The 17,165-nt window shown below is 48.3% G+C and overlaps 1 protein-coding gene across 3 annotated transcripts in view; it reads left to right on the top strand.

The window, feature by feature from the left end:
* SETD2 (SET domain containing 2, histone lysine methyltransferase) overlaps nucleotides 1-17,165 on the top strand; it is a 1,168,808-nt gene that overhangs the window by 464,475 nt on the left and 687,168 nt on the right. For all 3 annotated transcript variants that reach the window (XM_078662450.1, XM_078662451.1, XM_078662449.1), the window contains exon 9: nucleotides 1,892-2,039. In XM_078662450.1, coding sequence (XP_078518576.1) covers nucleotides 1,892-2,039 — 148 coding nt within the window. The remainder of the gene's footprint in view (nucleotides 1-1,891; nucleotides 2,040-17,165) is intronic.

The following is a 17,165-nucleotide window of genomic DNA, read 5'->3' as shown; positions in this document are numbered from 1 at the left end:
CCACCTATACTAAAAAGATGGGAGAAGAAAACAGACAAAGGGAAAAAAAAGAATCTGGAGATGGCGATCATGAGTGGGAGCTTCCATGGATGGTGTACAACGTCACAGGAAACACCAAATTGGGGGGAGGTTCAGTTGACACCCAACAACAACAAAAAACAAAAATAGAAAGAGGACGACTAATATATTGGAGAATTCTGGATCCAACCACTAGATGGTGGAGTAATGTACATTATGTGAATCCAGATAATTCTTCAAGATGCTAAACGACTCCTACAGGAAAGAAACCATATTGTTATTCTCTAGATCATACCCTGTCCATATGTCAGGCACATTCCATCCCTCTTAGGATAAATAGCATTAATTATGTCCCTAGTGCTCAGGTGAGACTGCATAAAGGCAATTTATGATTTCATTTCGTATCAGTGGTCTCAGAAATAAATGTACTGGGAAGACCAGCTGATCCTTTCTCAGTCAACTCTACAGTCTTGACTATGGAGGGGGCAAAGACAATGCGTTCTACACAACATTGGCCTCAGATGATGGTAGATGCTTCTTTGCTAAGATTGGATGCTTTCAGGGTAAATCTGGTAACTGATGGAGAACTGTCTAATAAGTAGATCTCTTACATCATAAAATTGCTGGAACTGAAATCCATTCATCCTGCACTTTAATTTTACCTTATGTGATTCACACAAACTTCATATTATAAAAGGACAGCATTACCACTATGCACCATCCGTGCAAACAGATGGTAAGAAATACATGATTCTCTGAAGGGAGGCTGAGTCAGTCTGACTGTGTCTCAAGGTGAGGGTCTTTTGGATAATGGCAATGCATGTTCCAGCTTTACAAAACTTGAAATAAGGTTCTTGCAGACATCTTTGTGCAGTGGGGAAAATGCAGCTGGATTATTTCATCACTGCAAGAGACCAAAATAATACCAGAACTCTGCTATAAATGGATTCTCTTTTTATAGCCTGTTTGGAAAACTTTAATTTTGCTAATTCCTCTCCTACTGATTAAGATAAAACAGCACAGGTTGATCTTATTGCTCCTGTCTCTTCCCTCACTGCTGCCAGCGCCACATTCAATTTCTGTGCTTACTTAATCACCTCTCCAGAATATGAGACAAGGTCCTACAGTGTAGCATTCCTTTGTTAATTTGAACGCCTAGCTTCTATGCTGTAAGTACTGGATTTAGACCTTTCCATTAGAGATGGTGGAAGTATTGACAGTGGATAACCACCCTAGTACATGAGGCTTCTATTCCTTCAATTGGAAGATAATCTGCTTCTAGTGTTTGGAGAAGCAATCTGATTTGATTATGTTACTGGTAGAGACAGTATTACTAAACTTTTTGCTCTACGATATCCTTCCAATATAGTACTTCGGTATACAGTAGCCCGTACCAAGATCTTCTTTGCCTCTTCCCACGCTCAAGGCTTACTTGATGTCTAAGCGTTTACCCGAGTTAAACGATCTTCCCTTCCCTCTGGACTGAATATGATCCTTTCAAATCTAATGGGTCCACCTTTTTCACAAGTATAACGACATTCTAGGTAGGTGGCTTTTTTTAGTGGTGGTTATATCATTCACTAGGGTAAGTGACCTACGATAATGGTATCATCAACTTTGTATCGTATGCCACTGTGTCATTGAAAACTCATTCCTCCTACCTTACTTGGGTCATTTAGGTAAATACCTAAATCTTCGTTCCTCCTAATAAATATTATCTTTTCACTCACAAACAACCCCCTCGCCTCCCTGTTCAACCAGGAACTTAGCTGGAAACATTGCTCCGCTGAGTTAAAAAAAATGAGGCATACATTAATTGCTGACCTAAATTGTTAAATTAAAAGTTATATTTCTCTATTTAAAAATAAAACAGCAAAGAAGCTCAGAAATGCTTTTGTGGCTCAACGAACTGTCGAGGGTACCTGGGCGGAGAGAACAGAGTCAGCATCCGAGCCGCTGGAGGGAAGATGAAGAAAGAACGTGCTCGCAAGAAGGATTCTGAGAGTCCTGAAACTCAAACGGTCAGTAAAAGCTGCACTTCTCTTAAATGTGGCACTGAAAAAAAACAAATTGTGTTTAAGATGGTTGAGAAATATATTTATGTAAAGTTGATTTCCAACCCATGTAGGAGATTTGCCAAAAAATACAATTTAGGCACATACTGCAAACTCATTCAGGTGAGCTTTTCCCAATAGACGGCCCTTAGGGGTGTAGTGGGTTGCTTGTATTCTCATTCTGACTAGCAGTTAGGTCTTTTTTTGTTGGAGCAGGACCAATTCTAACTTGCATATGTTTGGTTTCTGTCTGTAATGCAGAGTGTGGCCCATAGTAAAAAAGGGGACACCCACTAGATATGTATTTTCTGTTTGTGCCAGAGAAGGTAGTTCAGCTAGCTCAGACATATTGGATATTTGTGAAAATAAAACCCTGGCTGTCAAATTTAAAATGACCCAAAGGAGAGACTACAAATGAAGGCCAGGAGAGCACACCACTCGCTGGTGTAATGCTTTGTTCCTTTTGCTGGCTTTTATTTATAAATGTGTACAGTGTTAGTCACTTAACTTATAGAAAATATGAACAGTTCCAACCATTGAAATCAGGTTAGCAATCCACCATGACCATATAAAAATCTCCAAACATGCTTAGTGTAGGTGAATAATTAACCTCAATACATTTTGAGTTGTTACTTTGTTGAAGTGTGGACTATATAAGTTAAGAATTAGGTTGTGGGTGAGGCTGCAACTAGTTTTCGAAATAGTGTGAAATACCTCTGCATTAAGTGTTTGTGTTCAGAAGAAGGGAAGGGGACAGGCCACATTCATGGCTGTATATAATCCAGATGCATATTCACAGATAATTTCATATGTATTTAATAATTTCTTCTTCATTTTTGGCTGATTGTTGGTTTGCGAGATTGCAAGTAGTCCTAGTGGGTACTAGTGAGTTGGATTCTTCAAGTTAGTCAGTTTACCTGGCCATCTGAAGCTTTTGTACTTGTATGAGGTGCAGGAGCCAAATTAATAGATGTCCTTAAGAGAAGTCCTCTGTTGTTCCACAAAGCTTTTTAGTTACTCATATGGTAAAGGGAATTGTTCCTGATGGGTGACAAGATGATTAGGAGTAAATTGCACCTGGGAAGGCACTGGACACTGATGATATTCTTGGTGGCTGATTGAAGCTAACACAGTAAGTTTGTCTTTGATTGTCAAATCAGTAAGCTTGGAGTGGTCGTATGTCACAATATCTGTGATAGAGAAATCAACCTGTATAAATGTTGACTCCATAATATTGGCTACTATTATATCAGAAGTATACCTGTAGGGAAGTCTACATTTTCAGATCTGCTTAACTCAACAATATAATGCAAGTTAATACTGTGCAGGTTAGTAATTGCAAGATAGTGTGACACTCCATCCCTGGAAGCTGGATAGATTCACATGCTTTAATCATTCCCCATTGTGGAGGTGGGAGTCTCACAGTAATTTAGTGAAGCAGTATGAGACCACTGAACAGTGCCACTTTCGCAGTGTGCTCACATCACAAGAAGTCCCAAATGCACAGCCAAGGATTTGAAAATGCACTGAATTTGTGAGCACAGGTGTAAAAAGAGCAAGCATAGTATGGAAGGTGAGCCTCTTTACAGGGAGAAGGCCACATTCAAATCTAGGAATCTAAGAAAGATGACACTAGATGACTGTACATTTCTGATAGTGATGTCTAGCTGCAAATTCCTCTCCTGTAAATTTTCCCCAGGTTTCAGACTGGATTTGGAAACTTTTCAGTAGTACCTCTGTGCTCTGGTAGGTGGCACCGTGTGGCTCAGCTCTGTTGCTTTTCCACTCCTGTAATGATGTGTGAGCCTATTTAGATGCCACTCCCACATGCTGATGTTAGTTCCTTTCTTTCTGCACCACCAGGGGTGTATCTGGAGCTACCTAGTTCGAGGCATGTGGGCTGCTGAATTCATATCTATAGCATAGATCGCCGCCTAGTGTTGGGTCCGGATGATTGCACATTGTTGTCCTGGAAGAGTCTTTGAAGTATCACGAGATAGGTGGCTCCTCCCCTGGACTACAGTGCGCATGGGCATCGACTCCATCCCCAGATTGTTTGTTTCCGCCATTGGGTTCGGATGCATATTTGATCACTCAAGTTCGGATTCGATAGAAAGTTTCTTTTCGGCCCAAAGGCCTTTCCTACATCGTCGGTATTGTCTTGCGTTCGGTGCCCAGCTCTGTTCCGGCTCAGTTCCCGAGTCGGACAGCCAGAGGAGTCGCGTGGCTCTTCGGTGCTCGAGGCCCGATCGACGCAACAAGCCTTATTCGACGACACATCATGGAACTGAGCCCGTTCAAAAGGTGCCCCGTGTGCAACTCGAAGTATCCCCACATCGACGTCCACCCGGTGTGCAACAAGTGCCTGTCGCCTGATCACGATGAAGCCAACGGTATGTCTTGTTCTCGCTCCAAGAAGACGATTCGACTTTGGCGCGCCAGGAGGCCCTGCAGACGGCACCTGACCTGGTGAACATTTGCGATACCGAGGGAGAAGAGGCAGACGAGCAGTAGGATCAAGAGCCGATTTCAAATCCAGCGGCAGAGATCGACTCCAACTACGACGCAGACGTAGAATTGCTCGATACAGAAGACGTCGTCGACGAGGTAGGAGACGACGATGGGGCCTATGGGGCCACGGAAGATAGCTCAAGCGAGGAGCTATGCCCCGTTCGGACAATAGATCAGGCTGAGGTCGAGGGATCGCCACATGGCCTCACCCAAGATCTTCCACCTAGATCCACAGTCTCGCCTCCGGGCCCGGCTACGGACACTTCTACAGAGCCGCCATTAGTTAAATCGAAACCGAAAGAGAAAGCTTTGGTCTTGACGGACACTTCTACGGAGCCGCCATTAGTCAAATCGAAACCGAAAGAGAAAGCTTCGGTCTCGACAAAACCAAAAGTGATAGAGGCGCCGTCGAAACAGAAAGCGCCTGTCGCCTTGGTCGGCTCCACGTCTTCAAACCTGTCGGTGCAGACGAAGCCAAAGAAGGTTGTCGAACCGGTGAAGTCGCTCAAGGGCGTCGAGCCGAAGACTGGGGCACCGAAAGCGCTTGTCAAGGTCGCCGACCCGAAGCCGTCGGCACCGAAGGCCGTCGACACGGACAAGGGACTCGGAGCTACAAAAGCTGCCGATCCTGCATGTCGGCCGGACAGGGCCAAAAGTGCTACGACCCTCGAGTCCGCACGTGGTGGTGGTTCGAAAACACCTGTCGAGTCGACGCAACCGTCCGCATCCTTCACGAAGCAGTTGTCGGACTCCTTGAAACGCATTGTAAATGTAAATGTAAATTGATACTTGTATAGCGCACTACTCACCCGCAAGGGTCTCAAGGCGCTTGTATGAATACCGATGTGGAACCCATCCTGGCTTTCCCTGTGAGGTGTCCACTCCTGGGCACCCCCAAGGTGGAGACCAGGCATCCTTAGCGTTGCGGGGGCCGTTGTGGAGATTAAGCAAGCTATTGCCCAGAGTTGCAGAGTGGGACTCCATGATTGGAATAGGCACCGAGGCGAGAGTTATCAGGTCTGTGGAATTTTGAGCCCAAGACCCGCCGAGGCGGGGAATTGAACCCTGGTCCCGGGCTAGACCTCTGCATCAGGGTCTTCCGCTCTAACCATTGAGCCACACTTCTCCACTCGCATTAAGGACAAGGCTTCCGCGGTCGATCCGAAGAATACTTCCACGCCGAAGCCTGGCGCAAAACCGCAAACTCGGCGGCGCCTTCAGTTCACGCTGCCCCCGAAAGTGGCGCCAAAGCCGTTCGCGCCGAAGAAGGTCGTCGAGGCGTCCATGACTGTGTCCACAGGGCCGAAGCCTACCCCTGCAGTTGTAGGCACAAAGCATCGACAGCCCCTGCTGGAGGAGCAGTCGGAACAATTTATCGACGCCGACACCGGTAAACTTTCCATTTACAAGCGGAAAATCACACCTGCACAGCCTATGGAGTCCTACACAATTCCTTTAAAGAAGAAAAAGGATTCCACAGATTCCCCAGTTCTTGTTGAACTGATTAATCCACGTGGTCATGACACTGCTCCAATCTCGCCCAATTACTCGGATGTGGAGGCTGGGGAAGGTGACTATGATGAATACAACTACCCTGCCGACACTGATCCTGAAGATCAACATGACACATTGGCAGATGCTGCGGACCCAGGGGATCCACAAACCGCCCCGGACACTCAAGTGTATACTGTCAAAACATCACCTACTGAGGATTCTGCGGCATTTAATGCGCTTATTCAGAGGGCAGCCAAAAATCATGACGTCCAGCTCCATGCTGACCCTATTGAAGTGGACTTTCTGTTTGACACCTTTTCCACCTCTGAAAAGACCGTAAAGACTCTGCCCATGCTGAAGGGTGTCTTAAAACATGCTGCAGACATTTTTAAAGAACCCACACGTGCCAGGGTTATAAACCCCAGAATTGAAAAAAAAGTACAAGCCGGCACCTGGCGACCCTACCTACATCAAGGGCTAGTTGCCATTGGACTCTCTAGTTGTTTCTAATGCCCGGAAGAGGGCAAATTCACAAACTACTGGTGATGCTCCTCCCCCTGACAAGGAATCTAAGTTGCTAGAAGCATCAGGAAAGAGGGTGGCGGCTCAAGCGGCCAATATCTGGCGCATTTCTAACACGCAGGCACTCTTGGCCAGATATGACAGGGCACATTATGATACACTTGAAACCCTGTTACAACACTTGCCAGATGAATATAAGGAGGCATCAGAGATGCTCATTCAAGAAGGGAAACTCCTCTCAAATGCTTCTATTAAGTGTGCACTGGACGCAGCGGACACCGTGGCCAGGGCCATTAATACAAGTGTAATGTTGCGGAGTCAGGCCTGGCTCAGAATCTCCGGGTTCAAACCGGAGATACAAACCACCATCCTAAATCAGCCTGTAAACCCTGATCACTTGTTTGGGCCCGAGGTGGACACCACCCTAGAGAAAATTAAAAAGGACACCGAGACTGCAAAGTCTATGGGGGCTCTCCAGTCCCAGCAGTTCAGGGGTGGTTCTTTTCGTCGCTCAAGTAATAGAGGTGTTTCCAGAGGCCAGCTGTCCCAGCAAACCTCATACAACAAACAGAGTAGAGGTGGCTATCGCGGAATGTGAGAAGTTGGCCTGATGTGCAGTGTTCACTATTCTAGTGATCACTATATATCAGTCCAAACAACCCTTATTGATGATTGGTTGTAAGTCAACCTTATAGACCAGCTATCCTAGTAGCATGGATACGAGCAGTCTAAGGCTAAGACTCTAGAGGGCGTGTTAAGCCAGCTGTTTTACCATCACATTACCCCTTGAACACCCAGTGAAAGGACACCACACAAGTGTTATGAAAATAAACAGTGTATTTATTAGAATCACAACAACCCTGTACTCTTTATGAGGACAGGGTGCTAAGCACACAACAAAACTCTTACGAAAATACTTTTAAGTTAGCACGTTACACAAATGCCCGAGGGGCACGAAAAACCATATACACTAAAAGTGGAATGCGAATTACTAGCAGGTAAGTAACAGTTCTAATAGGCTTTGGAATCGCTAGGACTGGACTAGGGAATCGTTAGATTACTACTAGGAGGCCTAGGGGACTTGGGTGCAGAGTGTGCACTCTCACGCGGGATGCGGGACAAAGTCTATGGAAGCTAGAATTCACAAAGTTAGTGTTCACGGGCGAACCCGACCTGGTAGGAAGAAAATGACAGTGGATCCTGACCCTTGGATAGTGAGGCTATGCTGGGACACCGGAGTGCCGAAGTTACCTAGCCCAGGGGCTGCAGCTGCATAGGTCTGAAAAGACGTCGGGGATCTCGTTGCCGGACCGGGAGCCTGGAAGGAAGAAGTTGCTGGCAGGCGACCAGTGAAGGAAAGTTCGATGGATCCAAGCCTGGATCAAGGAAGAAGAAACCTGAAAGCAGAGGGGACCAAGTTCTTGAATCACTAGCCAGTGATTAAGTGGGCACCAGGATGGCACCGGGCGAAGTCACCGCAGTCAGGTGAGTGGGCACTGCTGGGCTCTGCAGTCTCTCGGACCAGGAGGCGTTGTCGGCGACCAGGATGGAGGTGCGAGCTGTCCCACGAAGGATGAAGTCGTTGGCGTCGAAGTTACCCAGGATTGGGCAACAAGCCTTGGCTAATTCAAGCCCACGCGGTGGACTCAAAATGGCGTCTTGAGTGGACCAGGAGGGTCCAGGGTGCTCCTCTTCTGGAAGGGAGCAAGGGCCAGTCTGGAGCAACCAGACCAGCAGCAGTGTTGTCGTCGGGCGTCGTTCAGAAGGCCACAAGCCAGCGGGCTAGTAGCCAAACAACGCGGTGAGCAAAGCAAAAGCAGAAGGGCCCCACGCCGATCGTGGAGATGCTGGGGGGCTGCTCTTCGGTGCTGGAGCTGCTCAGGGTGGGGGCTTCTCGGACCCCAAAGCACTCACCAGGAAATTACTCGGTGGGCTTGCTGTGCAGAAGTCGTGCAGTCTTGGCGATGGCCGGTCCCTCGAGGTCTCGTCGCACCCACGGTTCTCAGCTGGGCTGTAGAGGTGGGTAGAGGTCAGAGGTGCCAGGGAAGCCGGGTCTCGTCGAGCTGGGCAGTCGGATTCCGGAGGAAGGACGTGCAGCAGACCGCAGTGTTCTTAGATGGTGCCTGCGGATGCAGGGTGACTACTCCTTAGTCACAAGGGAGAATCTTGAAGAAGGAAATCTTGAAGTCCTTTCGCAGAAAGTCGTGTCTTGATTCCAAAGATGATCTGATTTGGAAGGGGGCCAGTCTCTACCTTTATCTGGGAAAAAGGGGCTGGCACGCGACTAGGTCCTGCCCTATGGGTGGGACCAGGAGGGGGGTGGTTACACCCACTTCCTTGGCGGGCTTTTCCCCAGCACAGGGTCTGGAGTGACCCTGGAACTGGTTCCAGCCAGCCTATGCACAGTGAGCACCGGGGTGCCACGTGCAGTCACCTTCCTCTAAAGCCCTGCCTACCTACAATACACAAAACCCTGTCTGGGACGGTGCTGGCACCGCCCCTGGCAGGAAACCCTTTGTCCTTATCTCCTGCTCTGGGAGGACTCCCAGCAGCAGGAGGGCAGACTTGTGTCTCGGTGGCAGCATCCATTTTGTGGATGCTAAGGCTCTGTCTGACTTTTAACCGGGTTATAGGTTACAGGCATGTCGTGTCCCTCTAGAAGGGTGGAATGCTAACCCCGTCGCCAGAATTGGCGAGGGGTTAGTATTCCAATTCGTATGACACCTTACTCGACATGTTTTGATAAAGCGATACCAGAGTTGGCACATAACCGCGAGGATTATAATGCACTTAAGAGTATATGGTATGCGATATCATGGAAACGGCTAAGGGATAGATCCCGAAAGCCGCAGACAGGCTCAGCTCATGCCAGAGCACCATCTCACACGATTCCAAGCACTCTGCCTTCAGGATTGTTAAGGCCTGCCATAGGAGTGACTGATAGGAGATCTGTGTGTCCATTTTAGGGTTAGATATAGGTATACTATATCTAAAGCAAAGGGTGATTACACCACCTTGCCCCAGCTGTCAAGCAGCCAGTTGTGTCAGATTTGGATGGCCAGCCAGGGGTGGCATAATACATGCTGCAGCCCCTGGTAGGCCCTGGGTACACCTATGCCCTGGGTACCTAGGGTACACTGTACAGGGACTGATAAGGTGGCTCAGTATCCAATGTAGATATGTACCTAAGGTACATGGAATCCATTTTACAGAGAGAGCAGTGGGCCTGAGGTCCTGAACAGCAGGGCCTCAGGTCAACTAAGTCAGAAAACCAGCAAAACACCAGGCAAAAAGTTGGGGGCAACCATAGTCAGGGGTCAACCTTCCTACACGGAAACAGCGCCAAAGGCAGAGGTCGTGGAAACAGCTCCCGATCCTCCGCCGCCAACAAACAGTGACGCCTTGTCACTGCCCCCGACCATACAACACCAGTCGGGGGGAGACTCCAACAGTTCCTGCCAGTCTGGAAATCCATCACCACAGACAGGTGGGTCAGAAAGCTTATCCAGTACGGTTATTGTCTGGAGTTAACATCCACTCCACCCAACATACCCCCAAAACACCGTCCTATGTCCACAGAGCATTTGCACTTATTGCAGCAGGAGGTGCTCGTCATGCTGCAAAAAGGGGCAATCGAGCTCGTACCAGTGGATCAAAGAGGCTCTGGAGTGTACTCCCTGTACTTCTTGATCCCAAAGAAAGACGGGTCCCTCCGACCCATACTGGACCTCAGGCCCCTAAACCAGTACATTCTCTCAGAACACTTTCATATGCTCACGCTGCAGCAAGTTCTTCCGTTGCTCAATCAGGGAGATTTCCTCGCAACATTAGATCTCAAAGATGCATATTTTCACATTCCACTACATCCGTCACACAGAAAATACCTCAGATTCACCATTCAGAATCAGCATTACCAATTCAAAGTCCTCCCTTTCGGAGTGACCACAGCGCCCAGGGTGTTCACGAAATGCCTGGCAAAAGTGGCTGCGCACCTCAGGAGACAAAAAGTTCACGTCTACCCTTATCTGGACAACTGGCTTGTCCAAGCAAAGTCGGCCCAGCAGTGCGCTGCCAACATGTCCCACACCATTCACCTTCTTCACGATCTGGGATTCTCACTGAATTATCCAAAGTCGCACCTTCAGCCCGCCCATGTGCGGCAGTATCTGGGCGCGACGATAGACACTCTGGCGGCCACAGCGCAGCCGAATTCTGTGAGGATCAACAGCATTCAATTGCTGATACAGAAATTCAGACCGCAACACTCTCTTCCGGCACAAGTGTTCATGCAGTTGATAGGCATGATGGCCTTCTGCATCTTCATAGTCCCGCACGAGAGACTACATATGCGTCCGCTTCGAGAGTGCTTAGCACGTCCGTGGAATCAGGCTCACGGGCAGTTAAAAGACCTAGTGTTGGTGACCGGTCGTGCATACAACTCTCTGCATTGGTGGAATCCACACAACCTTTGCAAAGGCCGACCGTTCCAGGAGCCTGTTCCACAGATCATCCTAACGGCGGACGCTTCTCTCCATGGTTGGGGAACTCATGTACTCCACTACACAGTGCAGGGACTATGGACAATGCAGCAAAAGAAGATGCACATCAACCACCTAGAGCTGATGGCAATCTTCATGGCAATAAAGGCATTCAAGGTACATCTGTACAACAAAGTCGTGTTGATCCGGACGGACAACATGACTGCCATGTACTACATTCAGAAGCAGGGAGGTACACACTCTCCACAGTTGTCTCATCTAGCTCAGAGCATGTGGAAGTGGGCCATTCAGAGGAACATCTTCCTCATGGCGGAACAACTCCCAGGCAAGGACAATCAGATGGCGGATCTGCTCAGCAGGTACAGCCACCAAATGCACGAGTGGGAAATGCATCCATCAATACTCCACCCGTACTTCCAGCAGTGGGGTCATCCAGAGATAGACCTGTTCGCCACAAAGGAAAACACCAAATGCCACAGCTTTGCCGCCAGGTTCCCGCACCCACAGTCGCAGGGCAATGCGATATGGATGAACTGGTCAGGCAAATTTGCGTACGCTTTTCCCCCAGCACCTCTAATACCGCTGGTGGCACGAAAGCTAAAGCAACACTCAATGATGCTCATCCTGGTTGCTCCGACGTGGGCATGCCAACCATGGTACACCACGTTTCTAGAACTTTCCGTGGTACCGCATCCAAGGCTGCACCTCACACCCAGGCTTTTGACGCAGAGCCATGGCGACATTCAGCACCCAGATCCGCAACAGCTGAACCTGGCGATCTGGCTCCTGATGTCTTAGAGTTTGGCTACCTCAACTTGCCTCCTGACTGCATGGATATCATACGGGAGGCAAGAAAGCCCACCACCAGAGCATGCTATGCGGCAAAATGGAAGCGGTTTGTCATTTATTGCGTAGACCACAACATAGACCCGCTTGACGCGTCCACGCACAACATCATTTGTTATCTGTTACATCTTTACAAATGCAATCTGGCATATGCTTCCATTCGAATACATTTATCCGCCATAGCGGCTTATCTCCAAAACAGGCAGCACCTCTCCCTTTTCAGAGTGCCTGCCATTAAAGCCTTTCTAGAGGGGCTCAAACGAGTCATTCCTCCCAGGACCCCACCTGCTCCTGAATGGAATCTTAATGTGGTCCTCACCCGGCTGATGGGTCCACCTTTTGAGCCTCTACATTCATGCGAGCTTCAGTTCCTAACATGGAAAGTGGCTTTCCTGATAGCCATTACGTCACAGCGATGTGTTAGTGAGCTCCAGGCGCTCACTGTACAAGAGCCATTCATACAAATTCACTCCAACCGGGTAGTGCTGCACACTAACCCTAAATTTCTTCCAAAGGTGGTTTCACAGTTCCATGTCAATCAAACTATTGAACTGCCTGTGTTCTTCCAAAATCCTGAGACAGTGGCAGAAAGAATGCTCCACACTCTTGATGTCAAAAGGGCTTTGATATACTACATTGATAGGACCAAAGATTTTAGGAAGACGAAACAACTCTTTGTTGCCTTTTCCGCACAACACAAGGGCAACCCCATTTCCAAAGCAGGTATAGCCAGGTGGATCGTTAAGTGTATTCAAATTTGCTATCAAAAAGCTAAGCGCACTTTAACAATCCCCCCAAGAGCCCACTCCACCCGCAAGTTGGGGGCCTCCATGGCTTTCCTTGGAAATATCCCTTTAGAAGACATTTGTAGAGCAGCCACATGGTCTACCCCCACACACATTTACAAAACACTACTGTGTAGATGTGCACTCCAAGCAGCAAGCAGCTGTAGGGCAGGCTGTTCTAAAAACACTTTTTCTAAAGTCTGCAGCTGGCACAGGCGGCCGCCGCCGCTAATGGAGGGACTGCTATATATTCTATGCTATAGATATGAATTCATATCGCCCACCCTCCTCCCCGGCGCCTGTAGCGGCTGCAGAACTTACACTTACTCTTAGCATGGTCATCGCGCACGCTGTTACACTCCATCTTTGCCACAATGGCTAAAAACAATCTGGGGATGGAGTCGATGCCCATGCGCACTGTAGTCCAGGGGAGGAGCCACCTATCTCGTGATACTTCGAAGACTCTTCCAGGACAACAATGTGCAATCATCCGGACCCAACACTAGGCGGCGATCTATGCTATATATATGAATGTCAGCAGCCCTACATGCCAAGAACAGATGCATACTGGTAAGTAGCATATTCATTGTCTCTTTGAGACCCTTACCTAGCTCAGAAAATAGTTTTATAGTTTGCAAGGGAAATATCACCTCCCAAAACAAGTTTCAAGCCCTGTAAGGACTATTGCAAACAAATGTCTGTGATAGATCATCACCAGAACTTCCTGGGGTTGATCCATGACTCGTAAGTTTTGCAGTCACCCGAAGGCCATATGAGACCACTAGGGGAACTACATCACCTAGCACCGAAAGACTCTGCGATGTGACAGGTCCAACTTGAAAGTTCAGTCCTGGTCCTGTTCCAGAAGTCATCTGAATCATCACAGGGATTAGTCTTCCTCTTGATTCAAACTTTGGGTAAGTCAAAGAAAAAACACAAGAAATCTAAGTGAAACTCAGTCCTTTTCTGAATCACACTCACCTGAGAAGGTGCGGGGGACACAACCAGTTTCCAGGGCCGCCCGCCAATCCTAAGCAGATCCAAGAGTTTATCTAGTCATGTTATGACTCTTCGGATTCTTACAGACTCCCTCTGGCGCATCTGTGGGCCCCATGGAGTGGAGTGGTTTTCCACCTAGGGTACTGGAAGAAGGTTCAACCTTTGTGCCAGCTGAGCCTTCCGAGCCCAGAACAGTTCTCCACTCGAGACTCCACCTCTAGCAAAACTGTCTACACTGGTTCTTGGTGCATCAATGCCAACTCTGTCAATACTGGATCACTAGGCCTCAATTGTTCTTTTGGACGTCAAGTTGGCGCCGGCTCGACCTCGATGGAAATTGCTCCTGGCCACCACTGAGGCTCCATTTCTCCACTTGATATGCCTCCACAACAGGCACAAATTAAGTTAAAGATTATGATGTGGATAAGGAGATTTGCCAACCTTATCGCAAGGACAATTGATATGACAACCTGAAAGCGGTTAGTGCCCTAGATACCTACCCTGAGACGGGTCTCCTGTCACCTCCTGCCCTGCAACTGAGGAGAATGCTTCCTATTCCGTGGTTTTGCATAGTGCGGCCAAAGTCCTTGACGTCCAGCTCTCCATCTTTGAAGTAGAAACCAATATACCTGCAGAGGTTCTTCAGCCAAGGCAAACATCTACTGGTGCTTACCCAGGCCGTACAGGGCGGTCACAGTGCAGTTCACAATTCTTTGTGACTTTGACATCACTGATTCCATCAGGTCGGCCGTTGGCACCAATGTCTCCATTTGCTGCCACGCTCAGCTACGTCAACCATTTTTTCAATTGATGTCCGAATGCACAAGCCTTTGTGAGACAAGGTGGACTCTGCTTTTGAGTGGTTGAAGGAGAGCAGAGCAACGGAATGCCACCTGGGTTTATCTAAGCCACCTTGCCTGCTGCATCAGCCCTACCATTTTTTTTAGGCTTAGGCAGAGATACTCCATGCTTACAGGCACTCCAGCCCCACGATGTTGACCTGCAATTTTACAGTCATGGGAGTCGTACCCACCATCCCGCGGTTAAGGTCAACAGGCTGCCCAGTCCAGTGCTCCACATGTCAAGCCCCTTTAGGGCACCCTTAGTGGAGCACCTACCTGGTAGGAAGCAGAATTCAACAATTCTTGCTGGGATGGCAGGCCATAGCATCAGACAGGTGGATCCTGAAGTCCTGCAAATTGTGAGAAAGGACTTTGCTCTTCCTCTTCTTTCTGCACCTTCCACCGTCCACCCAGTGACTGATGGAGAACCATCTGTTTGAGGCATATGAGATGCAGATTACACACTGTGCATAGATCGCCACCTAGTGTTGGGCCCCGATGTTTGGTTTTGTCCTGAAAAGTTCTTTCGAAGTTACGAGATAGGGGACTCCTCCTTTGGACCACATTGCGCATGGGCATTGGCTCCATCCTCAGATTGCTTTTTTCCGCCATCGGGCTCGGATGTGTTTCCTGCACTCAGGTTTGGAACCGAATTCTCTTCGGCGCGCAATCGTCACCCATTTCGACGGTATTGTTTCGATTGTGCTCCCCATCGACGCGATTCTTCACCACTTCGAAGTCTTCGATTCCGGTAGTCGACGAAGGCCTTCTGGCCTACCTGGGCCTTACTCTCTGGCTCATGGAAAGAACTCCATTCAAGAAGTGTCCTCAATGTGGGTCGAAGTTTCACCAAACAGATCTACATGAGGTGTGCAACCTTTGCCTCTCACCGGAGCACGAAGCCAAAGACTGTTCCGCTTGTGCCTCTTTCCGTTCAAGAAGACAATTCGGGACCGACGAGCTCCAACATCACATCAGACAGGTGGGTGCGACAAATTATTCAATCAGGTTACAGTCTAGAACTAACATCTACCCCCCAAACATACCATCCAAACAGCGTCCAATGTCACAAGAGCATCTATGACTGCTAAAGCAAGAAGTACTATCCTTGCTAGAAAAAAGTGCAATAGAACCAGTTCCTCTGCACCAACAAAACAAGGGAGTTTACTCACTATACTTTCTTATCCCAAAGAAGGACAGCTCTCTAAGGCCTATTTTAGACCTCAGACCGCTAAACATATACATTCAGTCAGACCATTTTCACATGGTCACACTTCAACAAGTCCTTCCTCTCCTGTTACAAAACGACTTCCTTGCTACTCTAGATCTCAAGGACGCATACTTCCACATTCCCATTCACAAAGCTCACAGGAAGTATCTCAGATTTGTAATAGACGGGCAGCACTATCAATTCAAAGTACTCCCATTCGGAGTCACAACAGCACCAAGGGTATTCACCAAGTGCCTAGCAGTAGTGGCGGCACATTTACGAAGACAACACATCCATGTCTTCCCGTACCTTGACAACTGGCTGATAAAAGCCAGCTCATACAACCAATGTGTGCAACACACCCATGCCACCATCCAACTGCTCCACAACTTGGGGTTCACAATAAACCACACCAAGTCTCATCTGCAACCATCCAAAGTACAACAGTACCTCGGTGCCACAATAAACACCTCAACAGTGCTAGCTTATCTAACTCCAGTAAGGATAGCCAGATTCAGCCACAACACTCCCTTCCAGCAAGAGTGTTCATGCAACTCATAGGGATGATGGCCTCTTGCATTTTCATAGTGCCCCATGCAAGACTTCAAATGCGTCCTCTTCAAGAGTGCTTATCACGTCAATGGAACCAGGCTCAAGGTCAGTTAACAGACCTAGTGTTGGTATACGGTCGGACTCATCGCTCTCTGCAGTGGTGGAACACCAAAAACCTTTCCAAAGGGAGACCGTTCCTAGAGCCAGTTCCTCAAATAGTCTTGACAGCGGATGCATCACTCTCCGGCTGGGGGGGCCCACCTATTGCAACACACCATGCAAGGCAGGTGGACACCACAACAAAAGTTACTCCATATCAATCACCTGGAGTTATTAGCTATATTCCTAGCACTGAAAGCTTTCCAAAAGCAAGTATCAAACAAAGCTGTGTTAGTCCGCACGGACAACATGACAGCCATGTATTACATACAGAAACAGGGTGGAACACACTCCCTTCCAACTCTCTCAACTAGCACAGGACATGTGGCGGTGGGCTATATCTCAAAACATATTCCTTCTAGCCCAGCATGTTCCAGGAGTACAAAATACCATAGCAGATCTGTTAAGTCGTCAGACACAACAGACCCACGAGTGGGAACTTCATACGCAAGTACTTTAACCATTCTTTCAGATGTGGGGACAACCTCAGATAGACCTCTTTGCCACCCACGAAAACGCCAAATTCCCAAGCTTCGCCGCCAGATATCCACACCCACTGTCCAAAGGCAATGCGATATGGATGAACTGGTCAAACAGATTTGCGTTTGCCTTTCCACCTCTACCACTCATGCCACTAGTAGTACGCAAAATGCAGCAGCATTCTCTGACCCTCA

Source organism: Lissotriton helveticus, chromosome 10, assembly GCF_964261635.1.
Source record: "Lissotriton helveticus chromosome 10, aLisHel1.1, whole genome shotgun sequence".
Taxonomy (NCBI): domain Eukaryota; kingdom Metazoa; phylum Chordata; class Amphibia; order Caudata; family Salamandridae; genus Lissotriton; species Lissotriton helveticus.
The sequence above is the reverse complement of the archived record's forward strand: the minus strand, read 5'-3'. Positions and strand labels throughout refer to the sequence as shown.